Raw genomic sequence first — 24,147 nt, forward strand, 5'->3', positions numbered from 1 at the left:
ATGTACAGAGGTAAGTGAAAAGAGGTTTCTTAGATGTACAGTGGTAAGTGAAAAGAGGTTTCTTAGATGTACAGTGGTAAGTGAAAAGAGGTTTCTTAGATGTACAGTGGTAAGTGAAAAGAGGTTTCTTAGATGTACAGTGGTAAGTGAAAAGAGGTTTCTTAGATGTACAGTGGTAAGTGAAAAGAGGTTTCTTAGATGTACAGTGGTAAGTGAAAAGAGGTTTCTTAGATGTACAGTGGTAAGTGAAAAGAGGTTTCTTAGATGTACAGTGGTAAGTGAAAAGAGGTTTCTTAGATGTACAGTGGCAAGTGAAAAGAGGTTTCTTAGATGTACAGTGGTAAGTGAAAAGAGGTTTCTCAGAAGATGTACAGTGGTAAGTGAAAAGAGGTTTCTTAGATGTACAGTGGTAAGTGAAAAGAAGTTTCTTAGATGTACAGTGGTAAGTGAAAAGATGTTTCTCAGAAGATGTACAGAGGTAAGTGAAAAGAGGTTTCTTAGATGTACAGTGGTAAGTGAAAAGAAGTTTCTTAGATGTACAGTGGCAAGTGAAAAGAGGTTTCTTAGATGTACAGTGGTAAGTGAAAAGAGGTTTCTTAGATGTACAGTGGTAAGTGAAAAGAGGTTTCTCAGACTACTTCTTTTACGATTTCAGATGGGCTACGTCAACTTCACTTGGAAATCCGGGATGAAGAAGTACTACTACAACTTTGACCGACTCCAATCTTTCAACGAAAATATTCTCGAACCCCCGAGTGTGTCGATCAAAACGACCGGTCGCATACCGCGCCGACCTAAAGGTGTTAGATTTGGTTACGACTTGTCATTTATTTTTATTATTACTAGGTACCCGCCTGGGTGGAAGAGCTCACTAAGTGAGAATCCTGCCATTAAGCCTTATTTTTTATTATTATTATTTTTTTTTTCTGGGCCGAAAAACAACTAGGTACATAAATATGTCTTCAATAAACCAATGATCAACAACTTGGAATTTTTTGAACAAGGGTTGTTTAGGAGTTGAGATGAGGCAATACAGAAAAGAGTTTGGTTCAAGGGAAACTTCTCGCTTCTCGGTCTAATATGTTCTGGATACAAGTGCTTTGAAAATGCCATTTCCTCGTGATTTAGATTTGGGTGGCCAAGGATAAAATCTTGGGAACAAATATTGTTATGCCCTAAGCCCAAAGATTTTTTAAGGGAAGCTGTACCGCTTTTGGGTTCCTTTTTTCTAAAACTAACCCTGAGCAGCGGAACATACATGTACATTTTACTTTACTTTCCAACTTAAAAGATGTGTACATAAACGACTTCTTTTCTATTCCATTTCAGTGTTCAGTATCCAGCTGAAATGTTCCGGGAATAGATCAGGGATAGCGTCCTTTGGATTTGGGTAGCCAAGGATAAAATCTTGGGAACAAATATTGTTATGCCCTATGCCCAAAGATTTTTTAAGGGAAGCTGTACCGATTTCGGGTTCCTTTTTCCTAAAACTAACCCTGAGCAGCGGAACATACATGTACACTTTACATTACTTTCCAACCTAAAAGATATGTACATAAACGACTTCTTTTCTATTCCATTTCAGTGTTCAGTATCCAGCTGAAATGTTCCGGGAATAGATCAGGGATAGCGTCCTTTGAGTTGAGAGGCAATACAGAAAAGAGTTTGGTTCAAGGGAAACTTCTCGCTTCTCGGTCTACATATGTTCTGGATACAAGTGCTTTGAAAATGCCATTTCCTCGTGATTTAGATTTGGGTAGCCAAGGAAAAAATCTTGGGAACAAAAATATTGTTATGCCCTAGGCCCAAAGATTTTTTAAGGGAAGTTGTACCGAATTTGGGTTCCTTTTTTCTAAAACTAACCCTGAGCAGCGGAAGATACATGTACACTTTACTTTACTTTCCAACTTAAAAGATATGTACATAAACGACTTTTTTCTATTCCATTTCAGTGTTCAGTATCCAGCTGAAATGTTCCGGGAATAGATCAGGGATAGCGTCCTTTACCATTGGACTCCTCATAGAAAGCAGAAAGGGAAAGCCATTGCCTGGCACCCCGCTTCGGTTGAAACTGAGGAAGGAATGTGCAGAAAGAAGTAAGTCTCCAAAATGAACTGAGTACCGGCACCCATTGAACTGAGTGCGGGCACCGATTTTTTGATAAAAGCCCGTTCTCACTTGTCGTTCGGAAAAAAGTCGTGTCGTACATAGTGGGAACACTCTCATTTAAGTTACATTGCTTACAAGGACCTTTTGTGTCGTCAGGAAGGAATGTGCAGAAAGAAGTAAGTCTCCAAAATGAACTGAGTACCGGCACCCATTGAACTGAGTGCGGGAACCGATTTTGTGATAAAAGCCCGTTATCACTTGTCGTTCGGAAAAAAGTCGTGTCGTACATAGTGGGAACACTCTCATTTAAGTTACATTGCTTACAAGGACCTTTTGTGTCGTTCGGAAAAAAATCGTGTCGTGCAGAGTGGGAACACTCTCATTTGAAATTTTGAATGGCATACATTGCCTACAAGGACTGAACTGTATGCGGGCACCCATTTTATGCTAAAGGCCGTTCCCACTTGTCGTTCAGAAAATCGTGTCGTGCATAGTGGGAACACTCTCATTTGAATGGCATGCATTGCCTACAAGGACTGAACTGTATGCGGGCACCCATTTTATGCTAAAGGCCGTTCCCACTTGTCGTTCAGAACACTCTCATTTAAATTACATTGCCTACAAGGACATTCCTAAATAACGTTACGTAACTCTTTTTAAAATACAATTTTAAAGAGACATTGATTATCCAAATTCGTCACAACTTGAATGATTGCAACAGATTATATGGATGTACGCAAATCAACTCATCACGCGATTTGAATGCCGTATTTGTGTGCTAATTTATTTTTAAGTGTGCTACAGGCTATTCCCTCGTTCAGAAAAATCGTGTCGTGCGTAGTGGGAACACTCTCATTTAAATTACATTGCCTACAAGGACATTCCTAAACAACGTTACGTAACTCTTTTTAAAATACAATTTTAAAGAGACACCGATTATCCAAATTCGTCATATCTGTGAATGATTGCAACAGATTAAATGGATGTACGCAAATCAACTCATCACGCGATTTGAATGCCGTATTTGTGTGCTAATTTATTTTTAAGTGTGCTACAGGCTATTCCCTTAAGGACATTCCTAAACAACGTTACGTAACTCTTTTTAAAATACAATTTTAAAGAGACACTGATTATCCAAATTCGTCACAACTGTGAATGATTGCAACAGATTAAATGGATATACGCAAATCAACTCATCACGCGATTTGAATGCCGTATTAGTGTGCTAATTTATTTTTAAGTGTGCTACAGGCTATTCCCTCCATATAAAAATCATATCATCCTTTATCACACCCTAATTGTGATTCAGATATCAGAGTTAATCAATAATATGGACGTTGACTTTTTGCTTAAATTTAGACATAATAAATTTAGAAGCCAATATTGTCAGCTATTCCCTCCATATAAATCATATCATCCTTTATCACACTCTAATTATGATTCAGATATCAGAGTTAATCAATAATATGGACGTTGACTTTTTGCTTAAATTTAGACATAATAAATTTAGAAGCCAATATTGTCATTAAAATTGATGGCCCAGGGATTATCAGTGACGACCTTGAACATTGAGAAAATATAGACGGTTCTTTTTTTTAAGAGTTTGACAGAGGGAACTCTAACTGCTATGGTCTTATCGTCCCGAAATCGAAGAGAGAAGGAAGACAGGATAGGATAAAGCCAGCCGTTCCGAGAACGAACATTATCCCATCAGGATAAAATCCGCCCCGGGCGGGAATCGAACCCGCGGCCTAGCGCTTACAAGGCAGACGCACTACCAACTAAGCTAACTAACTTTTAAAAGTGCGATAATAAGTTGTAATAATATCCACTTAATAGTTGTGAGATAATGTTACGTATAGGTACTTGGGAAGTAGGCATTGGTAGAAACATTATTATCAATCTATAACTAGGTATATTCTATAGGTATCCCAATACTTTTTGTGACCTACCTAACCCACCTACCTTCGAGTGTACTAGTCCTAATGGCATGACACACGGCCTACATTAAAATTAAATGTACACTAATGGAAAGGCACTAAGTCTGCGTAGTGTGTCATTGCTACTTCCAACCTACCTTTATAGCTTACCTACCTTTAAAAACATCAACAACAACAAGGTAAGTGAAAAGAGGTTTCTTAGATGTACAGTGGTAAGTGAAAAGAGGTTTCTTAGATGTACAGTGGTAAGTGAAAAGAGGTTTCTTAGATGTACAGTGGTAAGTGAAAAGAGGTTTCTTAGATGTACAGTGGTAAGTGAAAAGAGGTTTCTTAGATGTACAGTGGTAAGTGAAAAGATGTTTCTCAGAAGATGTACAGTGGTAAGTGAAAAGAGGTTTCTTAGATGTACAGTGGTAAGTGAAAAGAGGTTTCTCAGGTGTCGTGCATAGTGGGAACACTCTCATTTGAATGGCATACATTGCCTACAAGGACTGAACTGTATGCGGGCACCCATTTTATGCTAAAGGCCGTTCCCACTTGTCGTTCAGAAATAATAATATAGGATGGCTAGACACTCTAGTCAGGGATAAAGATTGGTTGACAGTTGTCACACAAAAAGTTGATGATTTGAAAAAGATCTTGTGTGCTACCTAACGCTATAATTCTTAGAAAGTCGATGTCGATCTTCGTTCGATTATACGAGTACTGTAGACATACGAGTACCCTAAGAAACAAACTTCAATTAATGTTACTTTTTTGTGTGCTACCTAACGCTATAATTCCTACAAAGTCGATGTCAATCTTCGGTCGATTGTAGTGTAGACATACCCTAAAAAACAAACTTCAAATGCCACTTTTACCTGAAAACGCGATGAAAGTCCATATTTGCCGAAATGCTCCGAAGAAGGGTTTTTAAGGTGTCTTCACACCACTTTGGCCACACCTATGGCCACCTTACACCCCACCTTAATGACGTCGGTCATGAGTTTATAGAACGGCGCTTGTTCTGCGCCGTGTTCTAGAATAATAATATAGGATGGCTAGACACTCTAGTCAGGGATAAAGATTGGTTGACAGTTGTCACACAAAAAGTTAATGATTTGAAAAAGATCTTGTGTGCTACCTAACGCCATAATTCCTACAAAGTCGATGTCAATCTTCGGTCGATTGTAATGTAGACATACCCTAAAAAACAAACTTCAAATGCCACTTTTACCTGAAAACGCGATGAAAGTCCATATTTGCCAAAATGCTCCGAAGAAGGGTTTTTAAGGTGTCTTCACACCACTTTGGCCACACCTATGGCCACCTTACACCCCACCTTGATGACGTCGGTCATGAGTTTATAGAACGGCGCTTGTTCTGCGCCGTGTTCTAGACCGGTGTCATGGTGCTCCTGCTCCTCGTCACGAAACTTGTGAATCACATCCATCAGCTCTCTGTGGAAAATTGAGAGTAATTGGAATTTAAATGTTTGTTTAAAAACACAGAAGGAATTTAGAAACATAGAGATGTCAGCCTAGTTACAACCAACTGTAATTAAACTCACATGAAAGGGTAAACGCTTCGATGTGCGAAAGACTTCATCAGAACATATGATGATGTACTTGATCACTCGACCCCTTGCCAGCCTAGTTAGCTTGGTTGGTAGCGCGTCTGCCTTGTAAGCGTTAGGTTGCGGGTTCGATTCCCGCCCGGAGCGGATTTTATCCTGAACGGATAATGTTCGTTCTCGGAGCGGCTGGCTTTCTCTTATCCTGTCTTTCTTCTCTCTTCCATATCGGGACGATAAGACCTCGTTGTTACAGTTCCCTCCATCAAACCTCTTTAAAAACAAAAAAATAATAAAGGACGGACGAGCTGAAAAAAAACTAACCTATTGGCTGCAGGATCTGACATGAGAGCGCGCAGTTGTTCGTTATAATGATCCACTATGACAGACTCTACCGCTACTGTACATGCCATGGCACCCTTTGGTCCAAGTAAAGCCGAGCCTGTCAGTCAAACGAAATGAAAATATTATGTGAAAATAAAGTTCAAGTAAAATCATAAACGAAAACTATTTGTGGTGAAGCTGACAACCAACCTCTTCACAATAAAATTGTTGTGAATATTACAAAATTATTAAGAGCCTCTAAAAAAAAAGCATTTTTTCTTCTTCTTCTTCTTTTTTAGTTACCAACAGACTTAAAAAAAGCAAATATGGAGGGAAAATATCATTTTCCCCTATCATTTTACCCAACGTTTTAATCTTTGGAAAAAAAGTTACCTACCTGCTCCAAGAATAAATCCGGCGACGTTCCAGAACGGCAACAGAGCCGTGGGTCGAACTCGGTACTTTCTGATCAGCTCCTCAAACTTGGCCTTGTGAGCTTTCTCCTGGTCCCACATTTCCTGGATCTTCGGTGCGACCGAGGAATTTCCTGGAAAACGAAAACCTTTTTTATTAGGATTTTTTTTTTTCAAACAGAATCTTCTTCTTTTTCTTCGCGTTTTTCCGTGTTCAGACAGGGTCGGCGTTTTTCGTCAGACTCTCAATCAGCCCTAGCTAGGGTGATCGCTTTTGGGCTGACATTTGGTTTTGGCTACAAAATTTTACGAGTGGATGCTCTTCGCAGCTTCGCACTCAACCTTTGCTAATTATTTAGCAAGGGAAATATTTCAGGCTGGTATGCTCCCTGTTTATCCCCCCAGCCAGACTAAGCTGTGTTGACAGCCAGCTGTTTAACGTTCCCCGGCCATTAATCAAATGGAACTTAACATACTGTTAGCTTAACAGGCCTTCTAAGGGCCGAAAAAATACTGGTGAAATCCACCCTAAGACACTTACCTAGCACAGCCATTTGCCCGGCGTATATTCTATCAGCTCCCAATTCCCCTGCATGATCTACTCGAATAATTTCATCCAACTGACGGGATACTCGTTTCTGATGAAGATTTCGTACTAGACGAAACCCCTGCTGGTTGACGCGAAAAGTGGAGCTCAACATGGTTCTGAAAATAGAAGAAGAGAAAATTGGAATTTGAAAAAAAGGGATTATCCTTATTTTTGACATAAAAAATTAGGCCTGTATTCCTGAAAGCAACTTTTCTAAAAATACAAAGAAAGAAGAAATTGGGTTTTTCCATCAATCCAGAAATATCACGGCAAGGCTGCGTTCCAGAAAGGAATTTCGGAATATTTTGACGTCACAACAACTATTGAAACAAACGACAATAAAATAAATTACTGACGAACAGCCAAAAATTTGATAGCAATATCACATAACGCCCATCTGATGAGAGGTTACTACGGGATGGGCAATATTGGGCATGCTAGGACACAGACCACATGCGTCTAAATGTAGCAGTTGTTTCATTAATGACTATCCTGTTGTTTGTTTCAGGTATTTGCACGGAGAAATGTTTGAACGGAGGCAAATGTGTCCAGAAAGACACTTGCGAGTGTCAGAAAGGATTCTACGGCCTCAGATGTGAATTTTGTAAGTGTAAAACAACAAAATATAATGTAGTTAGAGCTAGTTGTGTAGGTATATCTCTTACATAATATATGGTAAATAAGGGAACTATATATAAATCTCTTATATTGGTATATGGTATAGGTATATCTCTTATATTGTCTTTACTACGGGCACACTTTGGCAAGAGGGTAACAACACGCTCCCTTGTTATGCAGAGGGTACCGGGTTCGATTTCCGCCAAACCACCGAAAAGTTTTATCGTAGCTACGAAATATTTTGAGGAGAAATGGCAATACTGTTGTCTAAGTCTACTAATGCAAAGGAATGGAATATTATTAGGTCATTTTCCTAGAGAATAATAAAAATAATGATATGGCAATAATAAAAATAATATATTCCTTCCCCTCTCGATTTCACAGCCAAATGCATCATCCCCTGTCTGAATGGAGGCCGCTGTAAGGGTGTCAACAAGTGCCGATGCCCGAAATACAAAGAAAGAAGAAATTGGGTTTTTCCATCAATCCAGAAATATCACGGCAAGGCTGCGTTCCAGAAAGGAATTTCGTAATATTTTGACGTCACAACAACTATTGAAACAAACGATAATAAAATAAATTACTGACGAACAGTCAAAAATTTGATAGCAATATCACTTAACGCCCATCGGATGAGAGGCTACTACGGGATGGGCAATTGGGCATGCTAGGACACAGACCACATGCGTCTAAATGTAGCAGTTGTTTCATTGATGACTATCCTGTTGTTTGTTTCAGGTATTTGCACGGAGAAATGTTTGAACGGAGGCAAATGTGTCCAGAAAGACACTTGCGAGTGTCAGAAAGGATTCTACGGCCTCAGATGTGAATTTTGTAAGTGTAAAACAACAAAATATAATGTAGTTAGAGCTAGTTGTGTAGGTATATCTCTTACATAATATATGGTAAATAAGAGAACTATATATAAATCTCTTATATTGGTATATGGTATAGGTATATCTCTTATATTGTCTTTACTACGGGCACACTTTGGCAAGAGGTAACAACACGCTCCCTTGTTATGCAGAGGGTACCGGGTTCGATTTCCGCCAAACCACCGAAAATTTTTATCGTAGCTACGAAATATTTTGAGGAGAAATGGCAATACTGTTGTCTACTAATGCAAAGGAATGGATTGTTAGGTCATTTAGAGAATAATAAAAAATAATAATATGGCAATAATAAAAATAATATAGTCCTTCCCCTCTCGATTTCACAGCCAAATGCATCATCCCCTGTCTGAATGGAGGCCGCTGTAAGGGTGTCAACAAGTGTCGATGTCCGCCCGGGTTCCTAGGGGACTACTGTGAAATCTGGCAAAGGCCGTACATCTGTCCGAATTAGGTCATTTTTCTAGAGAATAATAAAAATAATAATATGGCAATAATAAAATAATATATTCCTTCCCCTCTCGATTTCACAGCCAAATGCATCATCCCCTGTCTGAATGGAGGTCGCTGTAAGGGTGTCAACAAGTGTCGATGTCCGCCCGGGTTCCTAGGGGACTACTGTGAAATCTGGCAAAGGCCGTACATCTGTCCGAAACCGTGCAAGCAGGGTGTGTGCTCAGCCGCCCGAACTTGCGCCTGCTACGAGGGATGGTTTGGTCGAACGTGCAGTCAAAGTAAGCAAGAAATCTAGTTCAAAATAATAAAACATTTTTACCAAGTCGTTACCAACTACAAAAACTAAAAACTGTTACTTGGTACGCGAGTGGTTACCTACTTGGAAAAAGTAAAAAATAAACTAAAGGCGTCTAGAGGAATAACAAAGACATTGTATGAGCCAGAAAAGTACAGACAGGTAAAAAAGAACACCAGTAACTTATACTCTTCACTATTAGGTAAGTCAAACAGAATGAACTTTTTTGTGGTTTTCTTTTAAGTGTCAGGGTTCTCCTGGGGGAGCTCATCCAACCATAGTCTTTGAAATACCCCAAGGATTTACATTGATTCTTCCCATGTTTCCAGGATCTGACTCTGGAGAAGATAAGAGCACATTCTACCACGACGATGAAGAAGGACCTCCCGTACGAAACTTATATTCTTCACTGTTAGGTAAGTCAAACAGAAAGAACTTTTTTGTTTTCTTTTAAGTGTCAGGGTTCTCCTGGGGGAGCTCATCCAACCATAGTCTTTGAAATACTCCAAGGATTTACACTGATTCTTCCCATGTTTCCAGGATCTGACTCTGGAGAAGATAAGAGCACATTCTACCACGACGATGAAGAAGGACCTCCCGTACGAAACAAACCACGCCGACGGAAAATCTTTGTCTAGAACCTTGGGAGGTTTTTGAAAGTCTCAAATTTGCAGAGCCTTCTTTTGTGCCATTTGTTTAATGATTCAGAGGATAAACCATTCGGTCAGAAGTAGTCAGAACCTACTAAATAAAAATTAGTAGTAGCATACATAATATGTACCTAAGTAAAATGTACATTGTACTTCTAGGTTAGGTACTGGCCATTGGCCATACTTGGGTCATTGTACCTACTAGGTTAGGAGGATATTTTTTTTAGAAGAGAGGATATTAGGATAACCATTGAGGAGAAAATATTTCAAAGGATTTTTTGTTTAACTCTGTAGAGAGATCAAAATGTTTTTTAAATGTACTTATTTTTAATTAAAAATGTGTAAAAAGATGATTATCTGTAAATAAAATATATTGTAAAATTACCTATTATATTTAGGTTTTAGAAATAATCAATTGTTTTCCAGGCTTAATAAATCAAAATTTGTATTCCTATAAGTAAATATTTCAAATTTTCAATTGTGATTTTTCAAAATATTAGGTACATAAGTAGAAATACATGAAATTCGTGAATTATCCGATGAGCAGCGAATCCAGTACCTTATTGGAAAACTCTCCGATAAGGCACTCTCAGTGGTAAGTGGTGTGCCAGCCATTGGTCAAAATTATAACATCATCTACTAGAGGAATAACAAAGACATTGTATGAGCCAGAAAAGTACAGACAGGTAAAGAAGAACACCAGTAACTTATACTCTTCACTGTTAGGTAAGTCAAACAGAAAGAACTTTTTTGTGCTTTTAAGTGTCAGGGTTCTCCTGGGGGAGCTCATCCAACCATAGTCTTTGAAATACTCCAAGGATTTATATTGATTCTTCCCATGTTTCCAGGATCTGACTCTGGAGAAGATAAGAGCACATTCTACCACGACGATGAAGAAGGACCTCCCGTACGAATTTTTTCATTTATTTACCTAAGTAGACAGGTTTAAATACTACCTACTTATGCTCAACAGGTCCTGCACATTTGAAAATGTTGTAGGTGATTAATCCTTTAGGTGTGTGTACAGAGTTGGGAGAACACCCACTCCAAATGAAAGAAGTCTCTAACAGACTCTGAACATTCTGGGAGGTCTAGGTCTACAATAATTTTAACATGAACCCAGACATGAGTGAGGTTGTGAGGTGTGCACTCATTTCATAGATACCTAGATAAGTAAAAGAAAAAAGTATTATTATTATTTTTTTCTGTAGCCAAGGTCCTCTGTATGGCTGGGGGACACTAAACAGGTAGGAGACCAGCTTAGTATGGCTGGGGGACTTTAAACAAGGAGGATACTCTAGGGCTGATTGAGGGCTGACAAAAAACGCTGACCCGGTCAGAACATGGGAAAAGGTAAAGAAAAAGAAAGGTAGAGGAGCCTCTTCACATCTTTTGTAGCTATCACAGCATGAGTGCATTACTATTGTCTAAGCTAGAGAGAAAGAGCCTCTTAAAATTATATTATACAGAGATATTTTCCACTTTTAATCAACCTTACACCATAGTAATGCCACCACTGGTTACTTGGAAGTAAGAAGCTACTCAAATATCTTTAGGTACAAGGCTAAATGCATCCTAAAATCAAAGTACAGAATAGACAAAATTTTGACACCACCAGGAATTGAACAGGAACCTTTGGAATGCAAGCTTATACTGTGATACCGACTTGGCCAAGGAAGTTGTTTTTATTTCAAAATCAAAAGTATTATCATTTAGATATGACTGAAATGCCTTTACCAAGTAACTCTAATACAGCATGAGCACATTACTATTGACTAAGCTAGAGAGAAAGAGCCTCTTAAAATTATATTAAGTATACAGAGATATTTTCCACTTTTAATCAACCTTACACCATACACCATAGTAATGCCACCACTGGTTACTTGGAAGTAAGAAGCTACTCAAATATCTTTAGGTACAATGCTAAATGCATCCTAAAATCAAAGTACAGATTAGGCAAAAATTTGACCCCACCAGGAATTGAACAGAAACCTTTGGAATGCAAGCATAGGCAAATGAAGACGACTTTTGGTTGAGTGACATCTTACCAAAACAAGATATTTTCGTACCATATCATAAATGCAAGCATATAGTGTGATACCAACTTGGCCAAGGAAGTTGTTTTTATTTCAAAATCAAAAGTATTAATCATTTAGATATGACTGAAATGCCTTTACCAAGTAACTCTAATGCAATGATAAAGAACTTGTCTGATAAGATAATACCTACTTATCAGACAAGTTCTTTGTCAAATATACTTGGAAGAGTGTTGCATAATTATAGGCAAAACACTCACAGTCTGATAAGATAATACCTACTTATCAGACAAGTTCTTTGTCAAATATACTTGGAAGAGTGTTGCATAATTATAGGCAAAACACTCACACAACTGCAAATTTTTTCCAATAAAACTGAACACCCTAGTTTTGAGCTATCTACATTCTAAAATGAATTTGATTACAACATAAGTGAAAGTCTGGGATGTTTTTAATACCTACCTGGATCATAGAAATGGAGATAGAGGTAGCTTTACTTTGATAAATATCTTTCTGAGCTCCACAGATACCTTACCAACACTTGCATCAGTTCTGTTATGTAACACTTCGGTAGGTCTTCACAATGATTTTGAGTGTTAATGTAGCTTAACTTTGATATCTTTCTGAGCTCCACAGATACCTTACCAACACTTGCATGAGTTCTGTTATGTAACACTTCGGTAGGTCTTCACAATGATTTTGAGCTTGTGCATTTACTTACCAGTACAGTAGTTCACTATCCCTGGATCCTGCCTAGAATTAATTCCAAAATTTCCAAAACACCAAAAAATCTCCCAAGCAGAAAGCTGAAAAACACAAACTGGAAATATTCAAATATTTCGCGCCTTCGTTTTGTTGATAAAATAGGTTCCGCTTTTTTCCGCAGCAAGCGCACATGTAGAATTTTGGACCAATCAGAAACGTTCTAAAAAGGGACAGCCTCGAAGTTTTTCCAAAGGTGAAATGAAAATCTTTTTCCTTCCGTTTTTCCAAGGTAAGAGGCTTATTTTAAGATAGATCATGTAATTTTAGGTAGATTAGACCGCAAAAAACTATAAAACCGTGCTTTTGAAGTCAAGAAAATTGCAGTTAAAGACGAAAAATGGGAATTGCGCAGGCTTGAAAAAAATGGCGTCACCTTGTTCATCGATCTTCTTTCTGTAAAAGTTCGAAATGGATCGATAATCATGGACGAATCCGTGCTATTCCAAGTTTGAAACTTTCTGCTTACCTTTGAGCGTGAGTGCCAGTTTGTGGACGTTGTTTTAAGTTTTACCTGATTACTACGGACACCAAAGTGGTTCAGAATCACGTCTACACATGACTAGAAAGGAGAATGGCTTACATTTCACGCAGGTGCGTACGCAGCCGTAGAGTTTTGTAATTTTGTCGAGCCTGCTCAATGTTATGGCTCTATCCGCGCGATTCATTTTTTGCTCAATTATTAAAAAATCTTAAAATGCATGCCCGATCTAATTCTCAGCTCAGACGCATTAGGCAAATTCAAATAGTCACGAAAACACTCCAAACACCCTGACAGAAGTAGCTCAGTCAAAGCCTCTTGGCACCTAGACAGAGGTCATACCAGTATCATATCCCTTCACCCAAATTTTACTTGTTTATCTTTCAATTCCTTATCATTTTGAAGTTGCCAAAAGTGTACAGACCACCAAATCAGTGCTTATCTTGTGTGAATAGCATTTATGTTGACTGGTATCCAGATTATAGTCATAGGTTCAAGTATACAAGAAGTTTAGAGTGCCTCAAGAGCTCCTGGTGTCTGCAATGCAGTATCATATCCCTTCACCCAAATTTTACTTGTTTATCTTTCAATTCCTTATCATTTTGAAGTTACCAAAAGTGTACAGACCACCAAATCAGTGCTTATCTTGTGTGAATAGTATTTATGTTGACTGGTATCCAGATTATAGTCATAGGTTCAAGTATACAAGAAGTTTAGAGTGCCTCAAGAGCTCCTGGTGTCTGCATTCCTGACTAACGGAAGGACGTGGGTAATCTCTTCTATACTTGGTTTATAAAATTTTAGGACAAAAAAATGACACCTTTTTTTACTGGTAAAAAAAAAGAAAAAAAAATGCAACAAAACTTTTTGGCCAGGTTGAAAAAGAGTCGTTACAGAGCTTTTTGGTGAAGCTTCATCACCTTCATCAATCGACCAGTCACGTCTCTTCAGATGAAACGGAAAGGGTATGATAATAATATGTGATAAATGTTCTGAACTAACTTTGGTGTTGATGTTGTTTCAGCTTACAATCGACGAATTCGCTACCTGGGTGGGTCACGGAAAGGATATGATAATAATATGTGATAAATGTTCTAAACTAACTTTGGTGTTGATGTTGTTTCAGCTTACAATCGATGAATTCGCTACCCGGGTGGGTCGAGATAAAGTACATCTCCAAGTGGGAGAACTTTCACCCACCCACTCGTATCAGTCAATTATCATTTAATATTCCTGATACCTGATGCTTCAACTGGATGTTTATCTTGATAGTGTAACAACATTCAACTTGGAGAATTATTGAAGAATTCACTCTCCATGATCTCCATCCTTGATTTCCATGGATTTGAAGCAAAATCTTCATCTAAAGAATCTATGTGAGGGTGTAAATATTGAGCATTAGGTATTAATCATTTGGCATTTTTCAAAACCTTTGTTTATTAATGATAAAATTGCAGAGTTCAACTACAAATGTTTCTGTTATCAATCTATTTATAACTAATCTATTTTTAGATCAAGGGGCACAGTAGGCATATCTTGAGTGGGCACTGGGTTACTCTACTCCTATTCAAATATTGTTTTTAAACAATGTATTACTTAAATTAATCATGTTGAAGAATGATGAATGTTGAAATGTTTTTGAATTAGAGAATTTGAGAGATATTTATAGGCTCCCTCCCTTTTAACAACTAAAGACTGGAGTGATTGAGCATTAGGTATTAATCATTTGGCATTTTTCAAAACCTTTGTTTATTAATGATGAAATTGCAGAGTTCAACTACAAATGTTTCTCGGGTGGGTCACGGAAAGGATATGATAATAATATGTGATAAATGCTCTGAACTAACTTTGGTGTTGATGTTGTTTCAGCTTACAATCGACGAATTCGCTACCCGGGTGGGTCAGCAAGCCATTGTCCTAGTCACAACCCCAGGCAAACCTTCCTCTACTAGTTTTAAGTGTTTTGGAGCCAAACCCCTTGAAGACGTGGTGAGTACTGAACTCAATGGTGTATAGTAGTTAGCACAGTGGACTTTGGATCTGGAGAATAATGGTTCGAATCCATCAAGACCTCCCAGAAGGTTCTGTAGTCTTAGGGAGGTTCTATATTTATTCTTTACCTACGCTATTGTTCAAAATAAAGTAAACTATTTCAATCAAACGAGGTCCAGATTTATGAATTGGGAAACGAAATTTGTTACAATATTTTTTTCAACCACCTTTTAGTCTTGAACTTTTTGGAAATTTAACAGATTTTTTTTCCACTTTCCTTGTCCTGTATTAATAAAAATGATGTATTCCCCCAAGAGGCTGGATAGAGTGAACTGTTAACAACAGAGGTCTTATATCGTCCCGAAATTGAAAGGAGTTATATGGTATTGAACTAATAATATATTATTTTTATTGTTTCCTTCACCATGGTTTTCTCTTCATTAAGTAGTGTGTGTACACAATGTTTCTGGATACAAAACAAGAAAACCAGAGGTTGTATGACATTACCTGGCTTTCCTAGTATTCAGTGACAAGGAGATGACTTTGAATATACATAATTATGGTATTGAACTTATAATATATTATTTTTATTGTTTCCTTCACCATGGTTTTCTCTTCATTAAGTAGTGTGTGTACACAATATTTCTGGATACAAAACAAGAAAACCAGAGGTTGTATGACATTACCTGGCTTTCCTAGTATTCAGTGACAAGGAGATGACTTTGAATATCATCATATCTACTGATGACATTCATTTGTATTAATAAAAACTATGGAAAATAATTTTGTCTAGAAATGCCCTAGAAGAAAGAAAAAAATGGTTCTGATGGTGAATAGAGCTCTTTGTTTTTGGCCATTGTAAACACCCATTCAGATGGAATTCAAATCAGATCTTGATCTTTGCTTGTTTTAATTTGACATTAAAAATGTTGAATTAATAGGTAAATATACCTAAATCACAAGATCTGATCTGAAATAAATATCCAAGTGAAGGCTGATTTTCCTCTCATCTTAAAGTAATGAAATCAAAATTGTCTTATTGGCTGATTGCCTTGAGTGGAAAATCAGCCTTCATTCCTGTTTATCCCTCCACCTCATTAACATCCACTTGCAACAAACACCAACCTTTTTCTGATTGAATTTGGCAAAATGGTTCAGATGCTGAATAGAGCTTTTTGTTTTTGGTCCATTGTAAACACCCATTCAGATGGAATTCAAATCAGATCTTGATCTTTGCTTGTTTCAATTTGACATTAAAAATGCTGAATTAATAGGTAAATATACCTACCTAAATCAAGATCTGATCTGAAATAAATATCCAAGTGAAGGCTGATTTTTCTCTCATCTTAAAGTAATGAAATCGAAATTGTCTAATTGGCTGATTGCCTTGAGCGGAAAATCAGCCTTCATTCCTGTTTATCCCTCCACCTCATTAACATCCACTTGCAACAAACACCAACCTTTTTCTGATTGAATTTGGCTTTCTGATTTGTAAATTATTGTGTGTGTTTTGTTTGAACCTTTTTTTTCGTTTTGTACAAACAATTATTTGTTTTTGTTGCATTTGCTAATTTTTTTAGTAAAATTTAGTAAATGTGTGTTATTACTAAATGGGCTTGTTTTTTTGCACTTTTTTGACAAGGAGAATGCATGTCAGTTTTTTCCTCTGTTTGTTTTGTTTTTTGATTTTTTCTAGTTATTTTTTTTTACATTTTTCATTCATCATTAAAAGTATTTAAAGATGAGTTGATAAGTTTTTCTCTTTGGATTTAGATGGAGGTACCTACGGAATTTAGATGGAGGTACCTACCACAGAAATGTAAGAAAGTACTATACAATACTTACTACATCCCTATTTTAACCTATGGGAGTGAAACTTGGGCCATGAGAAAAAATTCATGTGAGACATGAAACCTCCGAAAAGCGATTTGTGATAGGCTTCATGTCACACATGAAATTGTTCCCTCGCTTTTAATTTATTTTCTTTTTTTTCCTAGTTGAGATAGAAACATCTGGTTTTTTTTTAACATGGGGAAAGAAATGACATGCAGGGTTTGGATAGCAACTAAATTGTTTGAAAAGGTTTGATATCATTTTTTGTTGCCTTGTTGATATCTTTCTGAGCTCCACAGATACCTTACCAACACTTGCATCAGTTCTGTTATGTAAAACTTCGGTAGGTCTTCACAATGATTTTGAGTGTTAATATGAACAAAGCTTGTGCATTTACTTACCAGTACAGTAGTTTACTATCCCTGGATCCTACCTAGAATTAATTCCAAAAAGTCTCCCAACTCCCAAGCAGAAAGCTGAAAAACACAAACTGGAAATATTCAAATATTTCGCGCCTTCGTTTTGTTGATAAAATAGGTTCCGCTTTTTCAGCTAAGTATGTCCTTGAAGACTTGGTACTCAGTTTTGGACAAACATACAAGAACTTTTTGCTTGAGCTACTTTAATAAATTTGGTATGATGTCAATTACTAGGTATTTTATTATTATTTTTTTTATCTGAGCTTTTATCCATTACTTACCGTTTGGATGTTGATTGAAGTGATTTCAAGCATTGTGGCTTTTGTTTTGTATGTACTTAGCTTTTATTTATTTAAATTTTAAGGGGGTCCTAATTCTCACTTTGATAAATTTCAATTATTTATCTTTGGGATGAGCTATTGAATATTAGTAAAGGCTGTGGTAGATTCTGATGTTCTTTTAGACAAAATTGATGGCTGCCACTAATGGATAATCACTAGGGTGCAAGGTTAGTCCCGTGGTAACGTGCTTGCCATGCAGAAGTTCTTGGGTTCGATCCCCAATATGACAAAAAAAAACACTCGTATTCCGAATTTCTTCCATTTGCAAATATTTCAGTGGGTACTTTCTAATTCTAATGATCTCGTGTTGACCTGTCGGTCGGCCTAGCACCCAAATGGGAAGTCTTTTCTCGCCCATCTGATGAGGGGATGGGCATGCTACGACACAGACCAGAAGAGTCTAATGTAGCAATCGCTAGGATAGCGTGGGGAAAAACAGCCAATCTTCTGCAAACCACAGTACATTTATAAAATAGGTAGGTAATGAAGAATTTTAAGCATCAGAGGGAAAGTTAAAAGTTTAGGTCTTTTTTTTTAGAAGGAAGAAAAGTCCAATCACCCGCGGTGTCTAATTTCCCTCATGGAGTGTTTCGTCTCTGTTTCGTTCCATCCAGGTCCGGTCGGTATGGCTGCAGCTGCTGCCATTGTCTCCGCCAAGAAGAGGAAACGACCGCACTCGTTTGAAACAAACCCTTCCATACGAAAGCGACAGCAAAACCGACTTCTACGAAAGTTGAAGGTGAGAAAGAAATTGGCTTGGTAAGCACAGTTCTTTAAAGATCCACCAGACTAACGGAAGGACGTGGGTAATCTCTTCTATACTTGGTTTATAAAATTTTAGGACAAAAAAAAACTGGTAAAAAAAAAGAAAAGAAAAAAGTGTAACAAAACTTTTTGGAGCCAGCCTAGTTAGCTTAGTTGGTAGTGCGTCTGCCTTATAAGCGCTAGGCGAGTGTTAATATGAACAAAGCTTGTGCATTTACTTACCAGTACAGTAGTTCACTATCCCTGAATCCCTGGATCCTACCTAGAATTAATTCCAAAACACCAAAAAATCTCCCAAGCAGAAAAACACAAACTGGAAATATTCAAATATTTCGCGCTTTCGTTTTGTTGATAAAATAGGTTCCGCTTTTTTTCGCAGCAAGCGCACATGTAGAATTTTGGACCAATCAGAAACGTCCTAGAAAGGGACAGCCTCGAAGTTTTTCCAAAGGTGAAATGAAAATCTTTTTCCTTCCGTTTTTCCAAGGTAAGAGGCTTATTTTAAGATAGCCTAGCACCCAAATGGGAAGTTTTTTCTCGCCCATCTGATGAGGGGATGGGCATGCTACGACACAGACCAGAAGAGTCTAATGTAGCAATGGCTGGGATAGCGTGGGGGAAAAACAGCCGATTTTCTGCAAAACACAGTACATTTATAAAATAGGTAGGTAATGAAGAATTTTAAGCATCAGAGGGAAAGTTGAAAGGTTAGGTCTTTTTTTAAGAAGAGGGAAGAAAAGTCCAATCACCCATGGTGTCTAATTTCCCTCATGGGGGTTCGTCTCTGTTTCGTTCCATCCAGGTCCGGTCGGTATGGCTGCAGCTGCTGCCATTGTCTCCGCCAAAAAGAGGAAACGACCGCACTCGTTTGAAACAAACCCTTCCATACGAAAGCGACAGCAAAACCGGCTTCTACGAAAGTTGAAGGTGAGAAAGAAATTGGCTTGGTAAGCACAGTTCTTTAAAAGATCAGCAGACTAACGGAAGGACGTGGGTAATCTCTTCTATACTTGGTTTATGAAATTTTAGGACAAAAAAAGATGACACCTTTTTCCACTGGTAAAATAAAAAGAAAAGAAAAAAGTGTAACAAAACTTTTTGGAGCCAGCCTAGTTAGCTTAGTTGGTAGTGCGTCTGCCTTATAAGCGCTAGGCATCTCAGCTTGTATCCATTACTTACCGTTTGGATGTTGATTGAAGTGATTTCAAGCATTGTGGCTTTTGTTTTGTATGTACTTAGCTTTTATTTATTTACAAAGGCACATATGGTATTGAACTAATAATATATTATTTTTATTGTTTCCTTCACCATGGTTTTCTCTTCATTAAGTAGTGTGTGTACACAATATTTGTTTTCATGCTTTCTTTTTGTTTTGTTGTCAATTGTATGTAAATAGAGTTTGGTCGAATTGTTGTATAATAATCTCGAGGGTAGCTTTTCTTGACTCCCTAGCTTGATTTCCATGGATTTGAAGCAAAATCTTCATCTAAAGAATCTATCTGAGGGTGTAAATATTGAGCATTAGGTATTAATCATTTGGCATTTTTCAAAACCTTTGTTTATTAATGATGAAATTGCAGAGTTCAACTACAAATGTTTCTGTTATCAATCTATTTATAATTAATCTATTTTTAGATCAAGGGGCACAGTAGGCATATCTTGAGTGGGCACTGGGTTATTCTACTCCTATTCAAATATTGTTTTTAAACAATGTATTAAATTAATCATGTTGAAGAGTGATGAATGTTGAAATGTTTTTGAATTAGAGAATTTGAGAGATATTTATAGGCTCCCTCCCTTTTAACAACTAATGTCTGGAGTGAATTAATTGTTTACTCATCATGATACCTATCCCCCTATACAATTCAAGATTTTCCATGAACACTAGAGTCAAATGGTCAGAGGCCTTAAGAGATTTTTTTCATGATACATATTATTCATTATTTTTCTCATGTGCCTTTGCATTTGAGTAGATATGTACATTCTTTTGAATTCCCTAATTCACCTTCTCATTCCTTTCTTTCAGATAATTTGCTCTAATTGTTCCTATTGAGATCTACTTGTTTGAATTCCCTAATTCACCTTCTCATTCCTTTCTTTCAGATAATTTGCTCTAATTGTTCCTATTGAGATCTACTTGTTTTGATCAAATCTCAAATACACACTTGACGAGTAGGCTTATCCATGGTGACCATAATGGAGACCGGTCAGACACTCATGGAGACTTCAAACTCCAACAACCAAACTCTGATGGACACGTCAAATTCAAACATTGAAAACGGAAAAATTCCCTAATTCACCTTCTCATTCCTTTCTTTCAGATAATTTGCTCTAATTATTCCTATTGAGATCTACTTGTTTTGATCAAATCTCAAATACACACTTGACAAGTAGGCTTATCCATGGTGACCATCATGGAGACCGGTCAGACACTCATGGAGACTTCAAACTCCAACAACCAAACTCTGATGGACACGTCAAATTCAAACATTGAAAACGGAATCCAGTTATCCGTTGTACAGAACTCCGAGGAAGAAGATGATGATGACATGTCGACAGGATCAATCCCTGACTCGGACAATGAAGAATTTCAGGACTCAGCAGCTTTGATGGCTGCTGCTATGGGTGATGAAGTTACTGCTCAGCTCGCAGCAGCAGGTTGGCAAAAAATCCACATAAATGGTTGGTGTCCCCTTGATGAGGAAGAAGATGATGATGACATGTCAACAGGATCAATCCCTGACTCGGACAATGAAGAATTTCAGGACTCAGCAGCTTTGATGGCTGCTGCTATGGGTGATGAAGTTACTGCTCAGCTCGCAGCAGCAGGTTGGCAAAAAATCCACATAAATGGTTGGTGTCCCCTTGAGTTCATTTTAGTTTGTAGTCAACATCTAAATGGGTGTTTACATCAAAGGTATAACTTCATGTCGTTTTTCATCTCGCGTGTTTCAGTCATTAGACGGGCAAGGAGACGGTGTTTCAGTAGATCTCAACAGTGTAACGGAAGCTACACTCAATCAGGACGGTCAGATTATATTGACGGGCGAAGACGGTCAAGGTAAGTGAGAACCTCAGCTTTACATTATGTCGTTACTATCACAGAATGAATTTCAGACAGCCCGTTAGGTCCTTTTCGCTAACCCAGGGGTCAAAAAACGTGAAAAAGTGTTTAGTAGGACATACATACCCAAATACCCCATATTTCTCTTTTGTATAATATACAGATTCCCTGCACCTAGAGAGAATTAATTATATTGACGGGCGAAGACGGTCAAGGTAAGACCATAAGCTTTACTATCATAGAATAAGTTACAAACAGTTTTCAGTCCAAAAAATGACGGTCCTTTTCTCTAACCCAGTGGACAAAAAACAAAAAAGTGTTTGGTAGGACGGACATACCCCATATTTCTCTTTTGCATAATTTACAGATTCCCTGCGCCTAAAGGGAATCATGTCCAGAATAAATTTGAAATCACTTTTACTTTAATCTTGGGGGAAGAAGAAGAAAATTAAGAACAAACGCGAGTTTTATGATTGGAGAGTCGTTGTTGTTGTTTTAGCAGAATAAAGAAAAGATATCTTTTTTATCTGCTATACACCGGGGTGATGGTCTCTAGCTCTAGCCATGTTAAATTGGCTGGCTCGTCCTGAACCGCCTCAGCTTTATATTATGTCGTTACCATCACAGAATGAATATTTCAGACAGCCCGTTAGGTCCTTTTCGCTAACCCAGGGGTCAAAAAACGCGAAAAAGTGTTTAGTAGGACATACATACCCAAATACCCCATATTTCTCTTTTGTATAATATACAGATTCCCTGCACCTAGAGAGAATTATGTCCAGAAAAAAAAATTGAAATTGGTTTTAATCTAATATTGGTGGAAGAAAAAATTAAGAACAAACGCGATTTTTATGAATGGACAGTGGTACCTAATAAATTATATTTTAACCTTTGTTGAATAAAATTTTACTAACAATGTATCATTTCTCAGGTTATCCAGTGTCTGTGTCGGGAATGGTAACAATACCGCCACGAAAAACTTTTCTCTAAGTTGGTCAAAATAAAACTAAACAAATTCTCTCTTTCTTGAACAGGTGACGTCTTACGCCTCGACCGTGTTGCAGACCATCAGTAATCCAGATGGAACTGTGTCTATAATACAGGTGGATCCTAATAATCCAATCATCACTCTACCAGATGGAACTACCGCACATGTACAGGGAGTAGCTACAGTAAGTAAACCGACACAAAAGATCTAACCAAGTCGCAGTGACATAGGGCGTTTATTACAGCCAGCTCGCTAGGCTGGTTAGGATTGGCTGTTCTCCTCCCTGTTTATAGTCCCACAGCCAGACGCTAGTCTACTCTGTTTAACGTCCCCTAGCCAGACATGGGAGAGTCGTAATAAATTGTAGTTTAACCTTTGTTGAATAAAATTTTACTAACAATGTACCATTTCTCTGTTTCTCAGGTTATCCAGTGTCTGTGTCGGGAATGGTAACAATACCGGTATCAGCTTCCATGTATCAAACAGTTGTAGCCAACATACAACAAATACATGCACAGGGAGACGGTACAATGCAGGTAAGAACACAGTACAGCCAGTGGCACTTTGAATTCACCAGTTTCTAATGTATCACTGAAGTTGAGCAACTTTGCACGTGGTTAATCGCATATTAACTAAAGTCTTTGACAGTTCTAGAGTGACGTTAAACCAACCTTTTTGCGGAAGGATATCTTGGAAGGCAAACCCCTTTTTCTTTAACGTTTAAATGCGTCCAGTGATGAGGGCTCTTTCCCGCTTTCAAAATACTCGAAAAAGGGTTTTATTTATTATTTCTTTCCTGTAGATCTAGGATACGTATGTTTCCTTCGTTTATTGACTGACATTGAATTTTAAAAATGGCTCCGTTTTCCCTGCAGATCGTTCCGGCAATGCACGTGAAAGGTGACGGCAGTGGTCAGGGTAATAACGGAGGGGATGTCGAAACCATCACAGTAACGCCACACCAGATCGTAGCCATGGGGAACGGAGGTGAGTTTTCTTTTTTTTTTTTCTGAAAAATAAATCACTCATTTCCTTACTCAACAGCTTTTCTCTAGAAAGAGTGTGAGTACTCTCTAGGCGTCCTTGAAGAAACTGATTGTTGTTGTTTTTGTTTACTAATGTCGGGACGTTGACCATAAGGCCATTTTCCTACGCGCGTCCCAATATTTTTCTACAATGGAACTGCTGGCTTCCAAGGCTGGACAGGAATTTAGGTGTGCTTGGTTCATGGGAGAGTTAAGGGAACATAAAGGACAGTTAGGAGAGTTTTTGAAACCTATTCTACGGAGGTGTTGGTATAGATAGTCGTGCCCCTTGAGAAGTCGGAAATGAGCGACAGATGCGTTCCTAGGTAAATTTGGAATAATGTCCAGGATTTCTCTATAAAATGAATCGCTCATTTCCTTATGTGGGATCTATAGATACTATTATGACTGTAAAAAAGGATTTTTGTTTTACCTCTTCTGTTTCCTTACACATGGCCGAATGTTTTATTTCAGGTGAAGCCCAGGTGCTGCAGGTGATCTCACTCAAGGACGGGGCGGCGTTCACCAAGGCGCTGCAAGTCCAGATGGCCTCGGCCCAGGACATCAAAACAGAAGACGTAGGGGGAGGGGGCCAGGGGGGCCTG

At 37.9% G+C, this 24,147-nt stretch overlaps 3 protein-coding genes across 7 annotated transcripts in view; 2 read left to right on the forward strand and 1 right to left on the reverse strand.

Annotated features, from left to right (window-relative positions):
• LOC103510083 (protein shifted-like) lies at positions 1–10,256 on the forward strand. The gene is made up of 8 exons (XM_026824237.1): positions 1–10; positions 609–800; positions 1,953–2,096; positions 7,388–7,531; positions 7,930–7,983; positions 8,284–8,379; positions 8,969–9,169; positions 9,727–10,256. Exons 1-8 carry the CDS (start codon positions 1–3, stop codon positions 9,822–9,824), a joined length of 939 nt encoding a protein of 312 aa, XP_026680038.1. The 3' UTR covers positions 9,825–10,256.
• On the reverse strand, positions 5,162–18,837 carry LOC103510079 (5-demethoxyubiquinone hydroxylase, mitochondrial-like). 5 transcript variants are annotated; one of them, XM_008474715.3, is made up of 5 exons: positions 18,688–18,837; positions 6,880–7,043; positions 6,323–6,472; positions 5,926–6,043; positions 5,162–5,488 (listed from the first exon to the last, which is right to left on the reverse strand). In XM_008474715.3, exons 2-5 carry the CDS (start codon positions 7,037–7,039, stop codon positions 5,329–5,331), a joined length of 588 nt encoding a protein of 195 aa, XP_008472937.1. In that variant the 5' UTR covers positions 7,040–7,043; positions 18,688–18,837; the 3' UTR covers positions 5,162–5,328. The 5 variants fall into 5 exon arrangements, with proteins under 5 accessions (XP_008472937.1, XP_008472938.1, XP_008472939.1 ...); XM_008474716.2 differs by lacking the exon at positions 18,688–18,837 and adding an exon at positions 17,342–17,459; XM_008474717.3 differs by lacking the exon at positions 18,688–18,837 and adding an exon at positions 13,104–13,260.
• LOC103510084 (DNA-binding protein Ewg-like) overlaps positions 14,959–24,147 on the forward strand; it is a 14,826-nt gene continuing 5,637 nt past the window's right edge. The window contains exon 1 of the mRNA XM_008474727.2: positions 14,959–15,104. Coding sequence (XP_008472949.1) covers positions 14,973–15,104 — 132 coding nt within the window. The 5' untranslated portion in view covers positions 14,959–14,972. The remainder of the gene's footprint in view (positions 15,105–24,147) is intronic.

This window comes from Diaphorina citri, unplaced genomic scaffold (assembly GCF_000475195.1).
Source record: "Diaphorina citri unplaced genomic scaffold, Diaci psyllid genome assembly version 1.1 scaffold557, whole genome shotgun sequence".
Classification (NCBI taxonomy): domain Eukaryota; kingdom Metazoa; phylum Arthropoda; class Insecta; order Hemiptera; family Psyllidae; genus Diaphorina; species Diaphorina citri.

Bases quoted from the DNA above. Each gene is read 5' to 3' on its own strand.
- LOC103510083 (XM_026824237.1), top strand. The intron at 2,097-7,387 runs GTAAGTCTCCAA...ACCACATGCGTC, and splicing joins GAAGGAATGTGCAGAAAGAA to TAAATGTAGCAGTTGTTTCA. The intron at 7,532-7,929 runs GTAAGTGTAAAA...TCGATTTCACAG, and splicing joins CGGCCTCAGATGTGAATTTT to CCAAATGCATCATCCCCTGT.
- LOC103510079 (XM_008474715.3), bottom strand. From the start codon at position 7,039: ATGTTGAGCTCCACTTTTCGCGTCAACCAGCAGGGGTTTCGTCTAGTA. The intron at 6,473-6,879 runs GTAAGTGTCTTA...TTCGTTTTCCAG, and splicing joins CGGGCAAATGGCTGTGCTAG to GAAATTCCTCGGTCGCACCG. The intron at 5,489-5,925 runs GTTAGTTTTTTT...AATTTTCCACAG, and splicing joins TCAGATCCTGCAGCCAATAG to AGAGCTGATGGATGTGATTC.